The sequence below is a fragment of the Hetaerina americana genome, unplaced genomic scaffold (assembly GCF_022747635.1).
Source record: "Hetaerina americana unplaced genomic scaffold, ioHetAmer1.1.p SCAF_89, whole genome shotgun sequence".
Classification (NCBI taxonomy): Eukaryota; Metazoa; Arthropoda; class Insecta; order Odonata; family Calopterygidae; genus Hetaerina; species Hetaerina americana.
In genome coordinates this window covers 991,493-1,016,778 of record NW_027287527.1, presented here as the reverse complement: position 1 = coordinate 1,016,778, position 25,286 = coordinate 991,493, and the positions used below count along the sequence as shown (strand labels likewise).

Sequence of the window (25,286 nt, the reverse complement as noted above, 5' to 3'; positions counted from 1 at the left end):
GTAACTAGCAAACTAAAATTGAGCACAAAACATTTATTCACTATTTGCATTAAATATAAAATACATAATAATTTCAACAGGAGGTGGGATAGTAATATAAAGTTTGTCCGGGGAATTATTTCCATAAAGACATGATGCACTTGAAATAGCATGAAAAATTTAGCATTCAAGTTGTCACCAAAGCCTTGGTATTCCCAGCAATGTTTGAAATCATTTTCAAGGGAATGTTGTCACCAAAGCCTTGGTATTCCCAGCAATGTTTGAAATCATTTTCAAGGGAATGTTGTCGGTAACACCTTCATGCCCAAAACACTGGTGATTGCTTATTTGTCCATTGTTCGCTTCTTCTTGCGCCCTCTACCACTGTCAGGCGTGGCATTCTCACCCCTCCTCTTGCCTGTGCCACACACACCTCCCGAGGGTGTCCCACCATCCTTTGGACCAGTCTTCTTCACTTGGCACTCATTCTTCTCCAATTTCTGGTGCTCTCTCTCAATCATTGTTAACAGTGTTTTGCAACGCCTCTGGAGATCACTTGAGAAGCAAGACTGCAGGAGCAAATGATGGCTGAATTGTGGGGCAGATCTAATGGCAAGGGAAATAACAACCTTTGGTAAGCAATTCCAACAAACAAATTATTGCTTAAAAAAACCAGATGTGAACAACAATCACATTGCTCCAAGGCTTCATTTAATATGAGTACAATGCAAAACGTTCGTGTGCTTTATAAACAACATAAATATTATATCAAAATATTATGACAGAACTGAAAATAATGAAAAATGGATTGATACCACAAATTCAGAAAAAACTTCAGCCTGTTCATGATCAATTATAGTTATGAATTCAGTAATATGGTACTATACTATATCATTATGGAGTGCATTTACACAGCAGTCAAGAGTCCTGGAATATGAACAAGATAACTAAAGACCATAATAAGTAACGGTTGAAATGAGAGGATTTGGAGTTGTTTTATTAAGGGATCGAGGGATGTGCTTAGAGAGATAGCATTAAAAATGCAGTGATCAAAGTTGAGGGATGCAATTTTATAAACCTCTAATCCAGATGCACCATAGAATTTTAATGTACATTAAGAAGACATACATTGCATCAGGCTCATCAAAGTATAGCGCATAATGATTCTCAAAGCCACAATTTTTTTATCAAAACCACTGCACAGGATAATGCAAAATGGTTTCACTCAGCGACCCATGGTTTACAAGATAAACAACATTAAGCCTCATTAACTTTATCACAACAAAAATGGTGTCTTTTCAGGAAAAATAGAAGTGGGCTGATGGAAAGGTAAAGAACTGCTGTCAGGAATCAGCACTTTGTCAGCTGCAGTTAAGTCCTCCTAGTCTCCAAGCCTCAATGAAAGGGAACTGGTTTTGGTTTGATGTGGAACGACCTAAAAACTCCAAATTAAGTTACAATGAAAACTTTTATTAAATTTTTGAAAAATGCGGTTATAATAGCAGGTGAAGTTATGTAATAAAACTTAATATTTGAGGTCTGTAATAAGGACTTCGTCAACTAATCATTATATCTTGATTGGATTGTCATTTATCCATAATTAAGAGAAAGAGTATTTTGTTGTTAAAATTAAATTTTCATGAGCTTGAACAAAAGACGATACTTATGCATGGCTGGTTGAAAGATGACCTAAACATGTTTCCAAACATTCTCTAGCCTCCTTTCAAGGTTTTTTTTTTTTAAAGGTATTCTACCCTTAAGGTAGATTTTTGGATGGACAAAATTACCAAACAAATATTTTATTACTCCTAACAAAACACAAAATCCATCATCCTACTCTATATCAGGTCCCTCTTCATCTCTGAGTACTTTCTTCCTCCCTTCATCCCATCCAACATCACTATCCTGTTCCTTCCCTTTCCTCTTATGCCCAACATTCTACCCTTTATCACAGTCTTCAACATCCCACTGCCGGTCAACACCCCCTTCATCCACTTTTCCTGCCTCCATAGGATTGCTCCCAACAAACCCCTCTCTTCGCCCACCATACCAAGTACTTCCTCATTTGTATTCTTCTCTGTCCATTTCACCTTCTCCATTCTTCTCCACACCCACATTTCAAAAGCCTCCAATCTACGTCTATCCTCCTGCTTCAACGACCACGTTTCCGCGGCGTAAATAGCTACGCTCCATATCAAAGTTTTTACGAGTCTTTTCTTAACATCCTTACTCAAAGTCCCCGTCATCAACTCCCTCCTCCTTGTGAAAGCCTCTTTGCCTAGCGCAATTCTTCTCCTTACGTCCCGACTACTTTGACCGTGTTGGTCCAAAACACTACCGAGATACGTAAACTGTTCTACCTGCTCTATTTTTCGTCCACCTATTTTAATGTTAAGCTTGGCGTTTTTCTTTCTAGAAAATCGCATAACCTTTGTTTTATTAATATTGATTCTCATCCCATACCTGTCGCACTGAATTTCCAATTCACTAAGCAATGCTTGCAGCCCCTTGGCTGACTGACAAACTAAAGCTTGGTCATCAGCAAACCTAACTGATTTTACGAATTGCCCGCCCACCTTCATTCCTACCTCCAGGCCTTCCCATGCCTCTTTGATCATTTCCTCTGCATACAGGTTGAACAGCAACGGTGATAATGGGCAACCCTGCCTTACACCCCTTCCTAACGCTGCCCATCCTGACTCCCCGTTTCCCACCCGCACCTGAGCAGTCTGAGACATGTACAGGTTGCGGATTAGCCTCCTTTCCCTCCAATCTATTCCTATTTTCTGCAGAATACTCATTAGTTTTTCCCAAATCACTCTATCAAACGCTTTTTCGTAATCTACGAAACAGGCAAATACCTCCTGGTTGTGCTCTATATTCCTCTCGATTAATAATCTCATTACTGCAATGGCATCACGCGTACCTCTCCCCTTCCTAAACCCAAACTGATCATCCCCTAAGTAATCATTTGCCCTACTCTCTATCCTTTTGTTTATGATCCTGAGAACAACTTTAGCTGCGTGGGATATCAAACTTATTGTCCTATAGTCCTCACATGACGTGGCCTTTACCTTTTTCGGAATAGGAACTAAAACTGATCTCACAAAGTCTTCCGGCCAGATTCCCTCCTCATAAATATTACGGATCAGCCCATATAGCCTCTTCCTCCCACATTTTCCTAAGGATTTCAAAAGTTCCACGGGAATGTTATCTACCCCGACGGCCTTATTTCGTTTCATCTCCCTTAATGCCCTTTCTATCTCATTGTCTAGTATGCCTGGACCTAAGCTGTTTTCCTCTACGTCATTTTCTTTTTCAATGTCTAACTTTGTTGGTCTGAGTTCTTTACTATACAGTTCTTCTACATACTCCTTCCATCTCTCTTGGATCTTTCCTGCGTCAACTATTACCTTACCCGCCTTATCTCTAACTGTTAACATAGCTCTTCCTTTCTTACTTCCCGATAACGATTTAACTTTGCTGTACAGCGCACCGATTTCACCCTTCCTCTGCAGACTCTCCATATCCTCGCACTGCGTCCTCCACCATGCTTCTTTCGCTTTATTTGTTGCCCGCCTTAATTTATTGTTCAATTCTTTGTACTTCATTTTGCCTAATTCTGTATTTACATTCTTCCATTTTCGCCGCTCATCCATTTTTGTAATCATCTCATCCGTGATCCATGGTTTCCGAGTCCTTTTAGCATTAACAGTTCCAATAGTGTCTTTTGCCGCTTTGGACAACCCTTTTTTGATACATTCCCAATTTTCTTCGATAGTACTTAGCTCTTTACCGTCCTCCATGATTTTCTCTACCGCCTGTTTGTATTCCTTTCTTTTCAACCCATTTAATGCTTCTACATTCCATTTTCTAACTCGCCGCCCCTGCCTTATCTTGTTATAACGTACACTACATTTCATAACAACTAAATTGTGGTCTGAGTCCGCATCTGCTCCCGGGAAGCTGTGGGAATTTATCACACTGTTCCTAAACCTGTGTCTAACCGAGATATAATCTAGCTGATATCTTCCCGAGTCACCTGGCATTTTCCATGTATACCTGCGTCTTTTGTGGTGTCTGAACCAAGTGTTGGTGATAACTAAGCCCTGTCTCCTGCAGAACTCAACTGCTTTCTCCCCGCGGTCATTCCTCGTGCCTAAACCGTAGTCCCCCACCTCATCACCATCTCTTCCTTCGCCTGCCGTCGCATTCCAATCCCCCATCACTATCAAAGGTTTCCCTGCAGGAACACACGCAATCATGTCCTCTAACTGATCGTATATCCTATCGACCTCTTCTTCCTTATGGTTGCTCGGTGGCATGTATACCTGGATAATAACTAAGTTCGTCGGTTCTGCTTTTATCTCCACTAGTAGTATTCTATCCGTTACCTGCTCTATGTTGACTACGCTTCTTCCTACCTCTTCATTTAATACTATGGCAACCCCTCGTTGGCTCTCGTCCCCACCGCTGTATATTATTCTATACTTATCACTCCAGTAATCCCCGCTATCTTTCCATCTCACCTCGCATAGACCTAAAATATCTATATTTCCCCTTTCCATCTCTCGCTTAACATTCTCCAATTTCCCCGTCCTCATCATTGTCCTAACATTCCACGTTCCTATTCTAACTAGTTTGGTCTTCTTCTCCTGCGTCTTCTGTCCTGCTGCCGCTGGTTTTCCCTTGCAAGGGTTTCGTGGGATGACGACCGCGGAAGCCTTGCCTCCCCCACTGCCGGGCACGACACACGGCCGATTGGGCCCGGCCCCGTGGTTGCCAGGACTCAAATTATCTCTATTGTCCATCATATTTTTCTAGGGAATGATAATTGAGGTGGTTTCCCGTTGCCTTCCTCAATAGTGTTTTTAACGTGACACCATCACTTACTGGCCGCCCCACTGGGGTCAGACGCCATTGCAGCCGCCTCACTGAGGAACAGACGCTGCGTGGACTACCTTTCGTCTGGCTCCTAACCTTCGACCTATCTGGCATGGGTGACCCAACCAGGAGCAATTTTTATTACTCCCGCCAGCACAGCTCTAGGGGTCATCGGAACGCACAAGCCCTTCCACCACGTCAAGGTTGTAGTCCGGGGAGGGATACATACATATATATACATACATATATATATATATATATATATATATATATATATATATATATATATATATATATATATATATATATACATTTATATACATATATATACATACACATATATACATACATATATATATATATACATACATATACATATACATACATACATATAAATACATACATACATATACATACATACATACATACATGCATACATACACATACATATACATACATACATATACATACATACATATACATACATATACATACATATACATACATGTACATACATATACATACACATACATATACATACATATACATACATATACATACATATACATACATATACATACATATACACATACACACATACATATACATACATATACATACACACATACATATACACATACATATACACACATACATATATATATACATATATATATATACATTAATATACACATATATATGTTTTGTTAGGAGTAATAAAATATTTGTTTGGTAGTTGTGTCAGTCCAAAAACCTACCTTAACCGGTAGATTACTTAAAAAAAATACATATATATACATACATATATATATATATATATATATATACACACACATATACATATATACATATATATATATATATACATATATATGTATATATATATGCATATACATATCTATATATACACATATATATATACATATATATATATAATTACATATATATATACACACACACACACACATATATATATATATATATATATATATATATATATATACATACACACATACATATATATACACATATATATACATATATATATATATAAATATATATATATATATATATATATATATATATACATATATATATATAAATATATATATATATATACACACACGTATACATATAGATGATTTCGTCGACGTAACACAGAAGTGTTCAATAATAAATTGGACAGCAACAATCAATACAAAAACACATAAAAAGATACTTACACAACATCTAAAAACCTACCTTGACTGGTAGATTAGCTAATAATAATAAATAATAATTATATAAATATATATATGTATACAATACATAGATACATACTTGACAGCAGCACGAATTTCCTTATATACATTTTTCTTGTCAAGGCCCAATTTATGTAGCATGCATACAAGAAAACGATCTTCTTCTTCTGTGTAACCTTTCCTTGGGGTTTTATCATAATGAATGCGAAGCTGATGGAAAGGTTCAGGATAACTAGCCATCTGAAAAAGAATACAGCAATAACTAGTACTTGGTATAAAACCATTGTTTCCCCAAAAGAAACCCAGCTCAAAATATATAAAAATTTGCATTAAAATACTGATATCACGATTATATATTTTATGAATAAAACACAAACATATTAATTGATTTGCTTAGGAAATTTGGAGAACTCACAAAAGCATTACTTCATAGTGATGTTTAAAAATTAAATGGACTATTGCTTGCTCACTAAATGCTTACTTCCTCCATAACCAGCCATACATTAGGCAATCTTGATAAAAGAACCACTTAGATTGCTTTTTAATAACACAAATATTTCTTAAGTACGATGGTTGCTATTTATATTTTGAACCTTGACAACAATAAGTGCTTCATGCCCCATCGGACATTTCCATCTGAAATGTTTGAGCCTTTTACCACTAACTTTCTTTGGGACATTTTGTCGTTTGATCAAAACTTGTATTGTTCACAGAGACACAAAAATTTTGTGTCATCAAAAAAATGGAGTTAACTAGTGAACACTTTCGTGTGATGATTTTTTAAGACTTTCGACGTGGATTATCAAGACAAGAGTGCATTGATCAACATACTTCCACTTTTGGCAATGAAGCCCAATCCTTTGCCACTGTGAAATGCTGTTATAATGAATTCCATCATGGCTGCCACACGCTCAGCGACGGAAGTCATGAAGGTCGTCCAAAATCAGTTGTGCCAGAAAACATAGATGCTGTGCAGGAGCTAGTAAAGAAAGATCGTCATTTGACCCAACGTGAGATTGAAGCATCCTTGGGGATTAGTATGACGAGCATCAATAAGATATTGCATGAAGCTGTGAAAAAATTTGTCTGAGGTGGATCCAGCATAATTTGACAAAATCTCAAAAAGATGCTTGTGTCAATTGGTGCAAAGAAATGCTCATCAAATACAATCACAGTGCATCAAAGCCGTGTATAACATCTATACAGGTAACGAATCTTGGATTTATGCATATGAGTCGGAAACAAAACAGCAATCCACTGTATAGGCCTTCCAAGACGAGCCAAATCTGACAGAGGTGATTCATGCACGAAGCACATCAAAGCATAAGATCACCTATTTTTTTTGGAATAACTGAACATGTGGCAACGTAGAACCGTGAATTCTGAATGGTACACAAGGTTTTGGTTGCCAGAAGTGCTTGGTGAAATACGGAAAAAGAAGCGCTGATGAAGGATCATTCTTCATCATGACAATGCAAGCCTTCACAGATTGGCTGATATAACTACCTATTTCACTGGCCAAAATGTTGAATTGATGGGTTAACCTCCGCACAGCACCAAATGACTTCTTTCAATTCCCATTTTTCAAGACAAATTGCTTGGCCAACGTTTTTCAACACCTGACGAAGCCGTTGATGCATTCAAAAACCATGTTTTGGAGGTACCTCAAACGGAGTGGAAAAAGTGTTACGAAAATTGGTTCAAGTGCATGGAAAAGCATATTGATTATCATGGGGAATACTTTGAAAAACAATAAAGCAATTTTCAACAGTAAATTATGGTCTTTTCATCATTAGGGTCAAAACATAAATAGCAACCCTCTTTTCGTGAAACCATACTCATACTTTCCTGGGGAGTAGAAACAAATTGCAGCTGTGTTTTATTATTGGCAGTTACCTACTAGTTAAGGTAGTTATTTGATAAATACAAAAACTACACCCTAAAATCTCACCTAATATGAAGATAAACACCGTACAAACCACTCACTTCCAGCTTTTTTCATAATTCCAAAACAGTTCTTTTCAAAATGTTCCTTAACTACTTATTTACAGGAAAAATACTTAACCAACAAATAATTGGCCAGGGTTCCCTTCTAAGTAGTCTCCTCCCCAACACACATTTATCCTGGACAATAGGTTTTCATCCTCTTCAGTTTGTTCAAACAGATCCTGACAGACTTGAACTTAATGCTATTTGTGGTTTACTGTCTTCAGGCCAGGCATGAATTTGGTAGCGACTTGATGCATCCTAAATTTTTCAGTCAGGATTTCAGGGCATGAACCAATGAAGATGCCACACTCTTCTGCAAGTCTCCCAACAGTCAAGCGTCGATTTGCAGAAACGATATCCTTCACTGTTTTCGATGTGGGGGTCATCAGTCGATGACAGTTGATGTTTTCCGGAGAGCTTGTCCTCTTCCACTGATTACCGCCTCTTTTTGAACTGCGTAAACCACTCATAACACACAGTACATTTTATTGCACCCTCACCGTTACCCTTGGTAAACAACTCAAAAGTTACCAGGAAGGATTAGCAGTTTTTCACGTAAAATTTTACAGAAAAATCCTGTTCCTAAAAAGAGTTCATTTCCTAATGATCCGATTTTTTAAGGCACTCCACAAACACCCCTTAACATTAATGGCTGTAAATAATCAACAAAGTGGTTTGAAGGCTGTTGTTCAGGAAGTTTCGCTGACAAAATTAAGCCTCCAAGCAGATTGAAAATAATTAACTGCAGGCATGACATTTTGAAGGTAATCCTCGATGAATCATAATTATTTTGAAGGTTACTGATTAATGGAATACTCAATGTATCGCTGACGGAATTACTGGCCTCAGCAATAATGAAATGGCTGCAGTTTTCCCCATAGAAAGTCAACTGCCAATACCTAGCTTTCATAGAAAATTGAACTAAAATAAGAAGTGTACCTTAACAGAATATTCTGGCCAACTATATTATCAAGTAACTGCAGTATGCATGTAATTATACATTTGGCAGTCTCAATGTGAAACACTTTTTCAGCTCTGATAACTACATGATGGAAGATATCATCCATTATATGAAGTTAATGAATGTGCAATTTTAAGTCAGTATCCATACAAAATTTATCTAAAGCAGTAGAATACCAAATAAATTACATGCTGACCATTAATCAGTGATATGAGGAGATCTGTGCCACCTAGTTCTCAGAAACGACATTTATGCTCACACCCCAAAAGATATATTGCATAACAACTCAATTATTAAGTTGAAAAGGAAAGTTTTAATATGAGTTAATAACTACAGAATTTACAAACCTTGGCATCAAGAGCCTTTTTGATCCTTGCTCTCCTCAGATTTTTAGCCTCTCCTTGTTCAATCCGTGCCATTATTCTGTCAAAGCGTTTCAGTTCATGGCAGCGTTCCCAGAACACAGAACTGTATCGAGTAACTTCATCAAGGCTCTTACCTGGAAAAAAGAATCAACTTTTGACAAAACACGACAAAAATTTTTTTTATAAAAGATTTGTTGGAGGGAATGCACTTCCTATGAGGTCAGGTTTTTATTGAGTAGACAACCCTCAAAAACAGAAACTGCTATGACTTTTCATATATTAACATGGACTTACTTCTAACTCAATTAGTTCAACTGAATTTCTGAAAACCTTCTCTTTAACTTTCTGAAATGACCCATTTGTTGGAACAAAAATAACAGCAGAAACTCACAAGTATGAAAGCAGAGTTCGTAGAATTCAGGAATGCTCAACCTTATAATAAATAAAATGCAGCATTTTGCAAAGGTTTACTGTACCTGAGAAACCTTCGGAATTGTTTCATACTGAAATGAAAGATATAATGTAGTTTTTCCTCCACGGTGTATATTTCTCATGACCTAGTTTTTATTGAAGTTGAACATCATCAGGTGAGAATATGTTGTAATCATACCAGTGTTTATTTATAAGGCTTTTCTGAGAGGAGAAGGGGACATCATGTACAGGTATGTGGTCATATCATTAGAATGAGGCATTGAGGTGATTTGGGGTGGGAAGCTGTTATTTAGTAGCGATTTGTACCCCCCCCCCCCCCAGATCTTACATGAAGTAAATAAGGGACACAATCTTAATAATTGGAGAAATTTGAAATAAGAAAAACAAACACTGCAGAGAATATAAGTTTTTGCTTCATGAAGTTTTTTATTACCTCTACTTCCCCATCCTCCTTATGGGAAAACATTTGGCTATATGCAAAAGCACACCACCCTTGGTAATGCCCCCCTCTTTCCATTAACACCTAGGCGACAGCTCTCCACCCAAAATCACCTTAATGTCTCCTATTAACAACTTGACTGATGCTTAATGATTCCTCCCGATCCTCCAAGAAGCACCATACAGGTATACGAGGCCTGTTCAAAAACCTCCTGAACTTATTTATTACAAAAAAACTGCACTAACAAATTATTGGCCAGGGTCCCCTTCAAAGAAGGTGATTGCGTAAAAACGTTAACAAGGTTTGTGGGAAACCATCAATAAAAAATTTATCTAATGAATATATTTTTATATCCTAACAACCCTTAGTTCGTGCATATGCTTTGTACAAGGTCTGCTCAAAGACTTTTCGAACTTTATTCATTGCAACAAAAATACTTAACTAACATACAATTGGAAGAGCTCCCCTTCAAAATGGCCTTCTTCCAAATGTATATACACTTATTCCAACAGTGTTTCAACTTTTTGAAACAGTCCTGGAATGCTCCAACTCCTCTGTCGAATTTTTCTTTATCACTGGATTGGTGGAAAATCTTTTTCCTTTGAGTGGGATTTTTTAGTTAGGGGAACAGGAAAAAGTAACATGGGACCGGGTCTGATTAGTAGCGTGGGTGGAGAAGCACAGTGGTCTTGATTCTGGCCAAAACCTTAAAAGAGTTCTGAGAGATGAATGGGTTGGCATGTTGTAGTGGTGAAAATAGCACTCGCCACTCCTCCAGAGTTCAGGCCTTTGTTGCCTGATTCTCTCTCCGAGACATTTCATAACCCCCGGGTATTACACCATGTAGACTCTGGCCTTAAGGTGGTATTTCATGCTACACAAGCACCTATGCACCGAAAGAAGCAGTCAAAATGGCCTTGACATTCAAGCAAACTTGTCCAGATTTTTTGGGGCAGGGAGATTGTTCCACCAATCCAGTGTAAAGATTGCACTTTTGTTTCAATGTCATATCCATAAACCCATGACTCATCACCTGTTATGACACTGGAAAAGACGATTTCATTCTCTTAAGTACGATCACACAGTTCCTGACAGACTTGAACTTGATGCTGTTAATGGTCTGCTGTCATCAAGTGTACAAATTTGGCAGAGATGCAATACATCCTTAATTTTTTCAGTAAGGATTTCAAACAAACCAATCGAGATGCCACACTCTTCTGCAATTCCCCTGACAGTGGAATATGATTTGCACAAATGAGATCGTTCACTTTCTCGATGTGGGGGTCATCAGTCTATGTTTTCCAGAATGCTTGCCATCTTCCACTGATTACCACCTCTTTTTGAATCGTGTAAGCCACTCATAACATACTGTACATATATTTGCATCCTAACCATTATCCTTGGTAATCAACTCAAAAGTTTCCTTTAAAAGAGACCTCGTATGAGACATTACATTGCTGTTTATCATTTTCTCCCAATGCAGGACATGCAATGCTATCAGAGTGGTTCTCTATCTGATATTTTGTTGGAATGGCAATATACCTTTATGACAACTTATACAGAGCAGTTTAATCTTGAAATTCTTTCAACTCGAGGCCTAATTAAGCAAAGGGTTTACAGAAATTAAGCCTTGGAATTATTTTCAAATAAGAGCCCACAGAATTGAGAATCGCACCATAAGCGATCGCACCTATTAAGAATACTCAAGAATTTTGAACCATTTATAAATTTTTCTCTTATTTTCCTAGTCTTCCAGATAATTAATTTCACAGACTATTGTGGAAGTTTCAGTGAAGTTGAAAACCAGCATCCTTACCTTTTACTTCTTTTGCTATGTTCTTGATATCATGTCTACCATATTTTTCATTTGCAGCTATGAAGTGAGCAAAGTTTCGTACGTTCCAGTTGGTGAATCCCTGAAAAAAAAAAGTTAATGAATTCTTAACTATTTAGACTTATAATCAATATTGCAAACATAAGCAAAGTTAAATAAACGTGATCCCAAAGGTAAAGTCTTGAATATTTTTGAAAACAGAAACAAACTTTTATTTCCAATAACTGATACATCATTCTAAAGCAAATAGAGTCCTTCAAGGCTCCAGCTCTAAATTCCTCTTCACTGGTTCTGAACCACCCATCTGAGCTGTTTAAACGCCTCACAATGCATGCCAGCATTTAATGTGCTCCCGGGAACTAAGATCAACAATAATACCCTGTTTCTATCCCAGTGCCAGCCCCAGTGGTGGCGGGGTAACATACACGCCAGCCAACCCAAAGGTTACGGGTTCCATTCCCACCTAGGTGGGTTTTCCTCCCCCTAGGGCATGGGTGTTTGTAATTGTTTAAAATGTAATGGACAGGGATTAGGTGGAAGAAGGGACTATGAAGTCTCAAACTTGCCCCAATAAAGTTGCTAAATAAATAAATAAAACAATTTTCATGATTTCTAGATTGGATGAACTTGAATTTTTGTGGCTTTGGGTAAAGAGGAATGCTGCCACTTATATAATTACTGTTTGATCTCCATTGTGACATGGAACAGCATAGTCCCATCACCCATTACAAGCAATGATGACCAGGTGACAGATGAGGTCCAACACTTCCACAATGACATGGCAGCAAACTTCTACGACAAGTCCGCAAAAAACTGTCCCAGAGTCTAAAAAAATACATCGACTAAGATGAAAATTGTGAAGTTAGAGGAATGTCTAAGCTCTAGAGTGACGTAAATTATTGAAAATAAATGTTTATTTCTATTTCCACAAAAGTTGGAAACTTTACTTCTGAGGTTACCCTTATACTTGCTGCATTTAATAATTTAGGTGTCTAACACAAAGTGGAAGAGTGCATAGGTTCTATTAACTATATATAAGGAATTTCACATCTTTTATTCAACATAAAACTAAATTTTTAAGTTACGGCTTTCAGCTAAGAGAAGTCAACATTAAACAAAGATAAGTCTGACTAGCACCACGGTTGTAAATTAATATTGCATTTTATAGGAGAAAAAAAACATCCTTCAATTCCATGAAATTGAAAACCATACCTGAGTTAAAAGTTTTTCCTTTTCAGTATGCTCTTCTTCAGACAGTGGCTGAGCATCATCAATCTTCCTCTGCTCTTCTTTCTGAATACGAGATGCATCACTCCCTAATTCTGGATTTTTTGGTACCTTAAAAAATTATTCATAGCTTACAGCGCGTGAGGAGAATTCAAAATAACCTCTGATTTCTAATAAAGCTGATATGCTCCTTCACAAGAAATCATGTGTAAGTACAGAAAAGTAATCATTATACTCACCTTATACCCCACAGTTTTATTGAAGTAGTAGGTTTCTTGATCTAGCAATTCATGGAGGCGAGGTGGGAAGAACTGGAAGTCTCGGACAATGGGTTGTTTTGGAGGTATTGGTGCCTAGAGAAATTAAGGATATGAAATTTAAGGTTTCCCCTGGTGGAGAGAGGATTTTTTCAGTGATTTCTCCGTATGAATATTAAAAATTCCAGGAAAATCAGAAAATAAACTGGCAGGATTTGAAGGGTGACCAATTTGCTCTTCACTCAAGACTTTACATTTAGATGCTCCTGAACCATAATGCCATTATTTTAAAATGACCTGACATTTCAGGATTTTCCAAACAAAAAATTCTTCACTCATTCCCTAATTCTGGATTTTTTGGTACCTTGAAAAATTATTCATTGCTTACAGTGTGTGAGGATTACCACTATATAGCCTCTGGTTTCCAAGTAAGCTGATATGCTTATTCACAAGAAATCTTTTTTAAGCGCAAAAATGCATTCATTTCCTCACGCGTAACGGCTAACACCCTAACACTTCTGGATAATATTTTTACAGATTTCAATGAACATCAAACTCACCGTGGTATTTAATTCTGCAATCTCTGATCACTTAGCTGTAGCAAATATTTCTTGTGGGAAGCACGGTGTAGCATAAGCATCAGATACAATAGATTTTTAAATTACTAATGTTAACTACTTCCACGCAATGCTTACAAATCAAGATTGGACAGAGGTATGCAGGAAAGACTCCCTTAATAATAGCTTTAATATGTTTTATCCTGCTTTCAAGCACAATTTGAATGCTCCTTTTCCTTGAGCCAGTGAAAAGTTTCCATGAAAAAAGCAAAGATTGGATGACACCTGAAATCATCAACATGTCAAAGACCCCAGGGACAATGTTTATACTCATTAAAACCTCAGATGACCACTCACTACATGAACAATATTGTCTTCTTAAGAAACAGTTTAGGAATCTAAAAGGGAGACAAAAAAAGGAGAATAACAATGAACAGTTAAGGAAGGCATCTAATTACTTGAGAGAAGCTGGAAAATCATTAAGAGTAACATGGCCACAACGTTTTCGTGACACCATCTTATGTTAATGACAACAAATGGTGGAAAAAACAACAACCATAACAGACCCAAATAAAATAGCATATGCATTCAATTTTTCATTTCTTCTACCACCCAAGACACCCCAACCAACTTCAAGGAAGATCATTAAATTTAAAATAAGGTCAAGCAAGACAATGTACGACGGTAATTGGCAAAGTTTTCCAAAAGGAATACAAATAAACGACCCACCTCAGTAAAACTTCTTTATTTACCAAAGTAGTCTCCTTGTACCCCAATGCACTTGATCCACCTGTGCTCCGATGCATTGATAACATATCGAAAATTAAATTTCTTCAGGCCTGCAAAATACCTGTATACTTTGGCTGTTCGTTCATTGTTTGAAGAGAATCTCCATTCAGTGAGGAAAATTTTGAGCTTGGGGAAGAGACAGAAATCTAATGGAGCCAAATCAGATGAATAAGGTGGGTAAGGCAACAATTTGTATCTAAGTTCACACATTTTTGCAATGGCAACGCAATTGTATATGAGCAAGGATTGTCTTGATAAAAGTTGTCGTGGCATCTCCCACAGTCTTGGAATTTGTCAAAGTTGACTTTCTTCCTTGTCAAACCTGGCCTTTTTTGTGTATCTTTTGCTGTAGTTGGTCCTGGAGGTATTTAGTATTTTCCAGTAATTATTTGACCAGCAGGAAAATAGTCTATCTGCATTATTCCTTTCACATCCCAGAAAACTGAAGCCATTACCTTTCTGACGGATCATATTGCCTTTGCTTTCTTTGGTGCTGGTGAATCAAAATGTTTCCATGGTTTTCAGATCTGTTTTGTCTCTGGGGTAGAGTAGCAGACCCAAGTTTCATCTACAGTCACAAACCGGTGCAGAAAATATTGTCAGTTGCTCTTAAAATAGGTCAAACATTGTTTGGAAATTTCCACTTTGATGCATTTGTGATCCTGCATCAAGCGGCACCCATCTAGTAGAACATTTTCACACATCCAATTGCACTGTTAAAATGAGATACACCCATTCAGATGAAGATCCCTACAGCTCCAGCAATTTCTCGCATGTTCAGTAGGTGATTCTCCATGACCATTTTATGCACTTTTGCAATAATTTCTGGTGTAGTGGCACATTTTAGCGTTCGAATATCAATTTATTCCATCTTCAAAAAGCACGAGGGAACAACAGCAAGGGGATTGGGATAATGCTGTGGCTAATGTGGAGGCTTCCCACCATGAAGGCCCGGGTTCAATTACTGGAGCCAAATATTTTTCAGTGGTATCCTGATCCCTACTTAGATGCTTTGTGGAGAGTACTTAAAGAGCATTATGACGTGCGTTGGATGGGACATTAAACTGCAGACCCCTTGATACTTTTTGACAAGAATAGGCTTATGCTGACACTGGGTTTCTCTCCACCCTTACTGTCCCAACCATCCCTAATGATGCAAATGACCTTATCTGTTGCCCCCAACAAAAACTCCAAGTAACAACTACAGAGAGGCATCCACACCACAGATTTCTTCCCAGAGCACTGACATGTTACATGTTTATTCATCAAAGATTACCTAATACTATACAGGCAACTCGCCACACTAATGCTGACATCTGGCGGTGATTCCGAGAACCTTTCAATCTACTCTCGTACCTTAATCCTTGCAGTGAAAGTGAGCTATGCCCCTATCTAGGGAAAATAGGAGTCACAACTCACCTGGTATAGATGTTGTAGCAGGTAAAGCTCTCAGGGAATTACAATAGTTCATCCTATCCCCTTTACTCTTCCTTGTAAATCTATATCTCTCTGATGGGGTTCACCCTGATTCTCTTAAGGTGTCTTCGGTTGTCCCAGTTTTTAAAAATAAAGGGGACAAAAACATCTTGAGTAATTACAGGCCAACATCAATTATCCCTCAGTTAAGAAAAGTTTTTGAGCTTGTCTATAATCAAAGGCTTATTTTTTATCTTGAAAGCAATAACCTTTTATCTGGGTATCCTTCTAAATTTTGAAAAGGAAAATCAACAAAACAAGCTCTACTCGATACAGTTACTTATATTATAAATACAATAAATTAAAAAAACAAAGTAGTTGGAATCTACAAAGGTGATCCCAGAAGTACCTGACCCAACAAAGAAAACAAAAATTTAGGAAATAAATGTATTTATTTTTAAACAATCTCCTTTCCGCTTGAAACACTTCTCCCAGCGAAGTTCAATAATCTACTTTCAGCTTGAAACACTTCTCTCAGCGAAGTTCAATCAGTTTTTTCAACCTAATCTCCTTTCAGCTGTATATACTTCTCCCGGAGAATAAGTTCAAAACCCTTTTTATAACAAGAACTGTATTGCTCCACAAAATAGCCATTAACTGCTGACAACACTTCTTCACGGTTGGAATATCATTGACCACCGAGCTATTTGTTCAAGTTTGCAAACAGAAATTACTCTGAGTGGGCTAAATCTGGCAAATAGGGTGCCTTAGGTAGCAATTCATGAATTTTGGCCATTACAATGACAGATTTGTGAGCTGGTGCATTGTCTTGAGGAGACAACATTTCCTTTTTGGCCAAATGCGGCTGATTTTGCCTGATTTCTTCGCTAAAATGTTGCAATAAGTTCACTTGATGCCAAGACCTTGCCTGCAGATAAAACAGTCTTTGCCTTCTTTGGAGCCACTTCTACCTCGAATCCATTGTTTTGATTGCTCTTTTGTTTTGGGTGTGAAGTAATGGACCCATGTTTCATCCATGGTTATGAAATGATGCAAAAACTCTGCTATGTTTCTGTGAAACTCTGCTGAACACTCAATTGAAACATCTTCACGACACTGGTTTTGCTCAAGTGTCAGCAAACGTGGCACCCATCTTGCACACAGCTTTCTCATGTCCAAATTTTCAGTAAATATGCAATGTACCGCACTTTGTGAAATGCCTACCGTCTGCTAGCTCACGCTTTTTCTGCTGACGATCATCCAGTGGATATTCTTCACCGTTTTTCTTAGTGGCTTTTCTTCACCGTTTCTGAAGTCGTCACCTCATTTGGTTGACCAATGCAATGCTCATCTTGACAGCTCGTAAGACCTCATTTAAATTCTGCTACCCAATATTTTACTGTCGTAAACGAAGGAACAGACTCAACGAGAGTAGAATTCAGTTCAGCTTTTATATTGGTTGGGCTGAGGCCTTTCAAATAAAAGTATTGTATCACATAACGATGACCAATTTTCTCTATTTCCACAAATTCACTGAAAACGTTCACAATTGATGGCTACCAAACAAATACAAAACAATTTAGCATCTTCAAACTTGAAACTAAATACAGTGATATTTTTCAAACAACTACCGCCATTTCCAGGTCAGGCCGGGTAATTCTGAGCCTTAATTACTTTCACTTCAGCAAATCTTTTGAAATGGAAGATCATGAAATACTATCAACAAAATGGAGGTGCTTGGCATAAGAGGAGTTGCTCTGAGTTGGCTTAAGACATAACTCTATCTTATAAAACTGACAAAAAATTGTTGTCTTATACAAAAACAGAAATAGTTATCTTTCATCTCGACTTCAGGTGACCAAAGGGGTACCTAAGGGATCTGCTCTAGGGCCAATACTTCACATAATATTTATTGATCAACCCATAAATTTAATGGATAACTGCTATAAGAGTGCCATGAATGCTGATGATGTGGGCATCATGAATTCCTGTAATTCATTGAAAAACTTACTGAATTCTCGTGAACTGGGGATTAAGCCAATGTTTGACTGGTGTAGAAGTAATGGCATGGTCCTTAACAATGGTCAAACACAAATGATGTTTTTTCTCCAAGGCAGTGGTTAAATAAAAATTTTGACTAACAGAGTAAAATGTGTGATCTCATGGTGGTAAAAAATTTAAAATCTTTAAGGTGATACAGGTATGTCGACCAACATCTTAAGAGGGATAAAATTATCTCGCAGGTAAGTAAAAAGATTAGTGCAATTCACTATCAAATATCAGTTTTAAAACACAATACATTTAGAAGTTCTAAAAATGTTATATTATGGCTTATTTTAATCGGCGACTGCTTATGAAATTGTAATCTGGGTAATATCATCCTCAATAAACCAATGATTTTTAGTGCAAAAAAATAGCAAGACTCATAAAGGTGTATGTAATTATCCTTAGCATGCACACTGCCAACCTATTTTTAAATAACGAAGAATATTAACTGAATCTATCATTCAGTGACTTATGCTAAGAAAAACTAGAGTGACTTCACAATGAATAACAGTTATCACTGTCAAAAAACTAGAAAATATTAAGATTCAAATGCGAAAACATCAAATTTGTCTATGGTAGCTGAAGGACCTACATCAATGAGTAAAAAATTGTTTTACAATCTACAAAAATGAGAGAGAGTTCACTATTGTACATGAGTGCTATTATATCATAAATGAATTTGTGAATGAACCTGTAAAACTATGCATGTTAGTTTCTTGTAATAACTGTATTTGCATTTCGAACGGGAATTATGTGATCTATGTCTGATTGACGTGTCCTATACACCTGGCAAGTATTCTCAATTCTGTACCATCACTGTGTCTGCTGGACAAATAAATATATTTTATCATTATACTTACCTTATGCTTGACCGTTTTTCTATTGCAGTCAATTTCTTGATCTTGAGGCTTCAAAAGATTAGGTGGGAAGAACTCTTCGTCTTGGTCTTTGGGTCGTTTTGAGGGTCTTGATGACTAGAGAAATTTAGCAAATGAAATTAGAGTGTTCACCCGTTGCGGAGAAGGTATGTTCAGTGATTTCTCTGCATGAAATTTTGACTAACAGAGTAAAATGTGTGATATCATGGTGGTCAAAAATTTAAAATCTTTAAGGTTATATGTCGACCAACATCTTAAGTGGGATAAAATTATCTCACAGGTAAGTAAAAAGATTAATTCAGTTTACTACCAAATATCAATTTTAAAACACAATACGTTTAGAAGTTCTAAAAATGTTATATTATGGCTTATTTTAATCGGTGACTGCTTATGAAATTGTAATCTGGGTAATATCATTCTCAAAAAACAATGATTTTTAGTGCAAAAAAAATAGCAAGACTCATATGTAATCATCCTTAGCATGCACACTGCCAATCTCTTTTTAAATAACGAAGAATATTAACTGAATCTATCATTCAGTGACTTATGCTAAGAAAAACTAGAGTGACTTCACAATGAATAACAGTTATCACTGTCACAAAACTTAAAAATATCAAGATACAAATGCAAAACCATCAAACCTGTCTATGGTAGCTGAAGGACCTACATCAATGTGTAAAAAATTGTTTTACAATCTACAAAAATGAGAGAGAGTTCACTATTCAAGTGGGATCTATCTGCATATCTGGTACATGAGTGCTATTATATCATGAATGAATTTGTGAATGAACCTGTAAAACTATGCATGTTAGTTTCTTGTCATAACTGTATTTGCATTTCGAACGGGAATTATGTGATCTATGTCTGATTGACGTGTCCTATACACCTGGCAAGTATTCTCAATTCTGTACCATCACTGTGTCTGCTGGACAAATAAATATATTTTATCATTATACTTACCTTATGCTTGACCGTTTTTCTATTGCAGTCAATTTCTTGATCTTGAGGCTCCAAAAGATCAGGTGGGAAGTACTCTTCGTCTTGGTCTTTGGGTCGTTTTGAGGGTCTTGATGACTAGAGAAATTTAGCAAATGAAATTAGAGTGTTCACCCGTTGCGGAGAAGGTATGTTCAGTGATTTCTCTGTATGAAAATTAAAAATTCTTGGGTCATCAGAAAATAAACTGGTAGGATTTGAAGGGTGACCAAATTTGCTCTTTACTCAAGACTTCACATAAAGATACTCAACCATCATAAATGAAAGAATTCAAAATCATCTGATATTTCAATATTTTCCACACCAAAAATTCTCAACTTTCCACACAAATACACAGCAACCAATTCCATATCAAATAAATACAAAAGAACTGAGTACCAGGGAGTAGACGCGACAGAAATTGCATACAGGGTCGCACCCAAAAGTGGTAGGACTGATTTTTTTCCAAGAATTTTATTGACGATATACTTACATCGACTTAATAATCTTCCAAGTATGCTCCTTGAGCTGCTACACACTCAGTGTAACATTGCTCCCATTCCCCGTATGCCCACTGGAAATTTTCTTTGGGGATGCCATTGATGACCCTCGTCGAAGCCTCTTTGAACGGCCTTTATCGAGTCAAAACGTCGTCCCATGAGCTGTCTTTTCATCAGGGGGAAGAAGAAGAAGTCCGGTGGTGCCACATCAGGAGAATAGGGTGGGTGCAGCAACGTGGCAACGCCATATTTGGCCAGGAGCTGTCTGACGATGAGCGCGCCATGGCACAGCAGTTTGCGATGGCCGGTCGGACTCTTTTCACGCGTTCTCGGCGGCGGGTGAGCACCTGCCCGTAAAAGTTCGCATTCACAGTCTCCCCTGGTGGTCTGTGTTCAGCAGTGTCCTCACTCTGTCCACATTCGTGTCGGTTCTTGCTGTCGACGGCCGTCCTGAGCGATGGTCGTCTTCAACGAGCTCCCTCCCTACCCTCTTTAAACAACTTGTGCCACTCAAATACTGTGGAACGGCTTAAGGCAGTGTCCCCATATGCCTGCTTGATCGTATCGAGGGTCTCAGTTGCCGTTTTCCCGAGTTTTGCACAAAACCTCGCGGAATAACGTTGCTCTAAATTCAGATTCATTTTGTTTTTCGACGCGGACAAAAAACTTGCTTCACTAAAAACGGTGTCACCACTCAACGACAGCCCGCAGGTGACTGAGGTTGGTGTTGGTCTGTTGCTAAGAGCCCCCTCCACTTTACCCTGCCAGGCAGACCCCCCTCCACCAATCCGTTCGTGCCAGAGAAAATCAGTCCTACCACTTTTGGGTGCGACCCTGTATTTTGTTTTTGGAGCTCCAAATAAACGCTAATAAAATGAAATAAAAAATCTGTAAGATTTCCTATAATTGTGAAGCAGAGCCTAATAGTTTACACCAATGTGGGTACTATGATGTTACTTAATGCTATCCCAGTATTTAAATCCTAGGATTTGGTTTGCTGCAGCTCCTACATTCTACTCTATTTGAATGCCAGTCTCCACATACTAGGGAGAATAATATGATGGTTTCCCGTTGCCTTCATATCCCAGTACTGCGGCCGATTCCATGAACTTCACTCTCACCCCCAGCTATGGCAACTGATGCTTGGCCGACCCATTTGGTCTGTGCCACCAGTGCCTGATGGTGAAACTTCTGCCTTTCACCATGGGTTCACGGTAGCTTTTTAGCATGAGTCTATTTTTCTTGTTGCCTCGTTCTGAAATACCATTGTTCTGTTTAAGTGTGGTTGCTTTATTCCGAGAAACCATAAACCAACTTTTTCTAGGCTGAAATATTTTGCCGGAACCAACTTTTTCTAAGCTGAAATATTTTGCTGGAACCAACTTTTTCTAAGCTGAAATATTTTGCTGGTCATGGGAATCAAACCAGGGACCTCCAGCTCCACAGGCAGATATGCTACCCCTGGCTAAATTACTTGCTGCGCGAGGTGATCTTCAAGCAGGATTCCACTGTACTTTGATTTACTTGGAAATAATACTCATTAAGCCAAGCTAATAATTGCATTGGTATTAAGAAAGAGAGGAATATGCTAACAATGTAAAATATTTAACATTAGCTATTTTAGGGTTTAGGGCAGTTACAACTGAAATTCCGAATGAAGTCGACAAAAATTAATTTCCATAATCCTGGAAAAACACTTCTTACTACAATGCAACTTTTGTGTCAAATAAATGAAGAGGTTTCTCAAACCCATTTGACTGTATTTTAAAAACTGAAAAACACGGAATATCTGAATAAATAATCCAACCAAAATGGCTCATGGCTCAAAGAGTACCCAATAATAAATTTTAAACAGTACAGTCAATGAATTCCTGATTAATATAATTATATTATGAAAGCTCTACCATACAATAGAACATAGGAAATATGAAAGCTAAAAAATAGGATTTGACAAATACCTTACAGCTCTTGGGCCCCAAATCCCTGAAAACGTTTGTAAAGCATGCATTTTCTGCATAGTTAATCTTTCTCTCACGCTTTGGTAGCTCAATCCAGCTGCCAGTTTCTATTATCTTCTGCTTTTCTCTGTGAACAAGAATTGAAACAAGAACGAACTCAACACCATTAGTCTTTCATGGCAAAAATGCTTAATTTAAGTTTTGGAGAAACCAATGAATTAACTTTAGCAATTTCAATTAACATAAAATCTCCATCTCCAAAAAAGCAAGAACTTAGAATGCAGTCCCAATTTGAATGGCTTTACCTATAATCCTCCCCTTCAAACTGGTACACTGATTCAGTGGGTGCATCAACAGTAAAGTTCCTCAAAGTAGATTCTCCTGAATCTTCCAGCTTCTTCCTCATTTCATCTGTCTGAAAAAGAAGAAAAAATAAAGTTCGAAAGTAATCATTAATCGGTAACAAATTTTGGAAGGATTTTACAAAAAGTATATCTCAAAAGTTAATCAGGCTTGAATTCTTCCTGAGAAATGATTTTCCATGGTACACTTTATCAAATACAACAATTAATATTTGAGAGAATAGCACAATAAGCAATCATAACTACTGGGTTCATTGAATTACATATGTTAACATATTTATTATTGAGATCATAGAATATGCGTAATCTGAATCAATAGCTGGATAAAATAAATACCTTGGCTTCACCCTTCTCCAATATTGTATCTATATCTTCATCTGTGATTGCTGATTCCTTGGAGGCAAACACATGATTGGCACCGTACCTAATCATTGACAACATTTGTTCCTTGTTCAGCTGATTAGACTTGCCATCAACAAGCCTTCCTAAAAATTTTGAGGTCAAAGTCACTCTCTTAATAAAACTGCAGAAATCATTAAGTAGTTCAATGAATGGCACTTACCCTGCTGAATGACTAGATTGTCTAGCCTCAACTTCTCCTCAGCTCTCTCAACAATCTTTTCCTCAACAGTGTTCTCTATTATGAATCTGAAAACTCGGACTTGCTTCAGCTGTCCAATACGGTGAGCACGATCCTAATCACAAAACAGAAGAATATGGTTATATTTCTCATCACTAGCAGTTAGAAGTAAAATACGACATCCATGAGAAAAAAATTAATAGTAACATTTTCACCTATGCATTTCAATTTGGGCCAACCATTTGGAGGTCAGCCAACATCTTCCTGTAACCATCGCATGAATAAAAAAGGATTACATTGACAGCTGAGCTGAAAAAAACATTTTGTTCCTTCTCTCTAAATGGATACATGGACAATTAATGAAAACTTGTACATGCAGAATTTTTACAAAAATATTGGTAGTGTATAAGGCTTGATTATTAACAAACCAGGTTATTTTTTAACCTGCATTAATTTCCTCAATACTTCAATAAGTTTTATTTTATTGAAAGAATATGCCAGTGGTGACTTATTGGGTACATTAACTGTTCTCTTGAAAGATATTGAAAACATATTGCTATATAAATATATCTGGCTATTCGTGTTTTTAACACATCTGCCTTATGACAAATTTCTGTGATACACCAGCTCCTTTGAAGATCATGAAAGAAGACATTGTCAAATACGAAAGATTGTGAGATATAGATACAAATGTGCTAAGACGTATAACTCAACGTACACCCCTCTGGTTCACTAGGCATGCATCTGCCCATTGATTTTGGAAGACTATTTTTGATAATCATCCTAAAAAACCAACAAAATATATTTATGGCAGATTTAACTGTGGTTTAAGCTAAGATTTGCCCACCCGAACCATTCATACTTTGTAGCAGAAAGCTTCCAGTAGTTGCCAAGAGACTTTTTGCTACAAGTACCATCCATTTTATCTGACTAGCAATGAATTCATTGCTCCTAACCAGCTGTGAAGGTAAATATTCTTTTATCTTCTTTGGTCACCTGCTTCTTACTTCTGGCAACCTAGTAGGTCTCAAAGTATGAACTAGAATGATACCTGGGACCATTGTGGGACGATGACTCTTGCCCATAACAAACACACTTCAATCTCTCACACTACCCATGATTCCAGACAACCAATATTATAAGTACATTTCTACATTTCCCTTTACTTATATCATGCATAACCATAATTAATCACAGAACTGCAACAAAAATCTGTCACTCAAGTGGCAGTGTTATTTGTGGGTCATCCTAATGAATTAGTAAAATTTCAATAGATACAATGCTTTTATTTATTATTATTAAAAATCCACATGTGCTGATTGACAGTGTCAGGTGGCACGCAAGTCCCAAATAATCACAAAGGTAAAATCAGTCATTAAACAAAAGTACACTTAAAGGGAACTTCAAAACACAAATCTCTTTCACAAAGCAAGAAAATAACCCATCTCATTAACATCAATCAATCAGCAAGAAAAAAAAGATGAATTAAAAAAAAATAAGCCATTACATATAATGTTACACCACACATCAATCAAATTATTACATATATTTCTTACATCTTTTCTAAAAAGTATGCACTCGATAAGGAAAGGGCTCGAATATTTTTGAAGGTAAGGT

The 25,286-nt window shown here is 37.2% G+C and overlaps 1 protein-coding gene across 1 annotated transcript in view; it reads right to left on the bottom strand.

Annotated features, from left to right (window-relative positions):
- Positions 1-227: 227 nt before the first annotated feature.
- LOC139698557 (chromatin-remodeling complex ATPase chain Iswi-like) overlaps positions 228-25,286 on the bottom strand; it is a 45,449-nt gene continuing 20,390 nt past the window's right edge. The window contains exons 12-23 of the mRNA XM_071597396.1: positions 23,652-23,784; positions 23,426-23,574; positions 23,033-23,142; positions 22,728-22,854; positions 20,255-20,368; positions 19,277-19,390; positions 13,591-13,704; positions 13,337-13,462; positions 12,107-12,206; positions 9,402-9,553; positions 6,184-6,344; positions 228-585 (exon numbers count right to left, since the gene is read on the bottom strand). Coding sequence (XP_071453497.1) covers positions 324-585; positions 6,184-6,344; positions 9,402-9,553; positions 12,107-12,206; positions 13,337-13,462; positions 13,591-13,704; positions 19,277-19,390; positions 20,255-20,368; positions 22,728-22,854; positions 23,033-23,142; positions 23,426-23,574; positions 23,652-23,784 — 1,662 coding nt within the window. The 3' untranslated portion in view covers positions 228-323. The remainder of the gene's footprint in view (positions 586-6,183; positions 6,345-9,401; positions 9,554-12,106; positions 12,207-13,336; positions 13,463-13,590; positions 13,705-19,276; positions 19,391-20,254; positions 20,369-22,727; positions 22,855-23,032; positions 23,143-23,425; positions 23,575-23,651; positions 23,785-25,286) is intronic.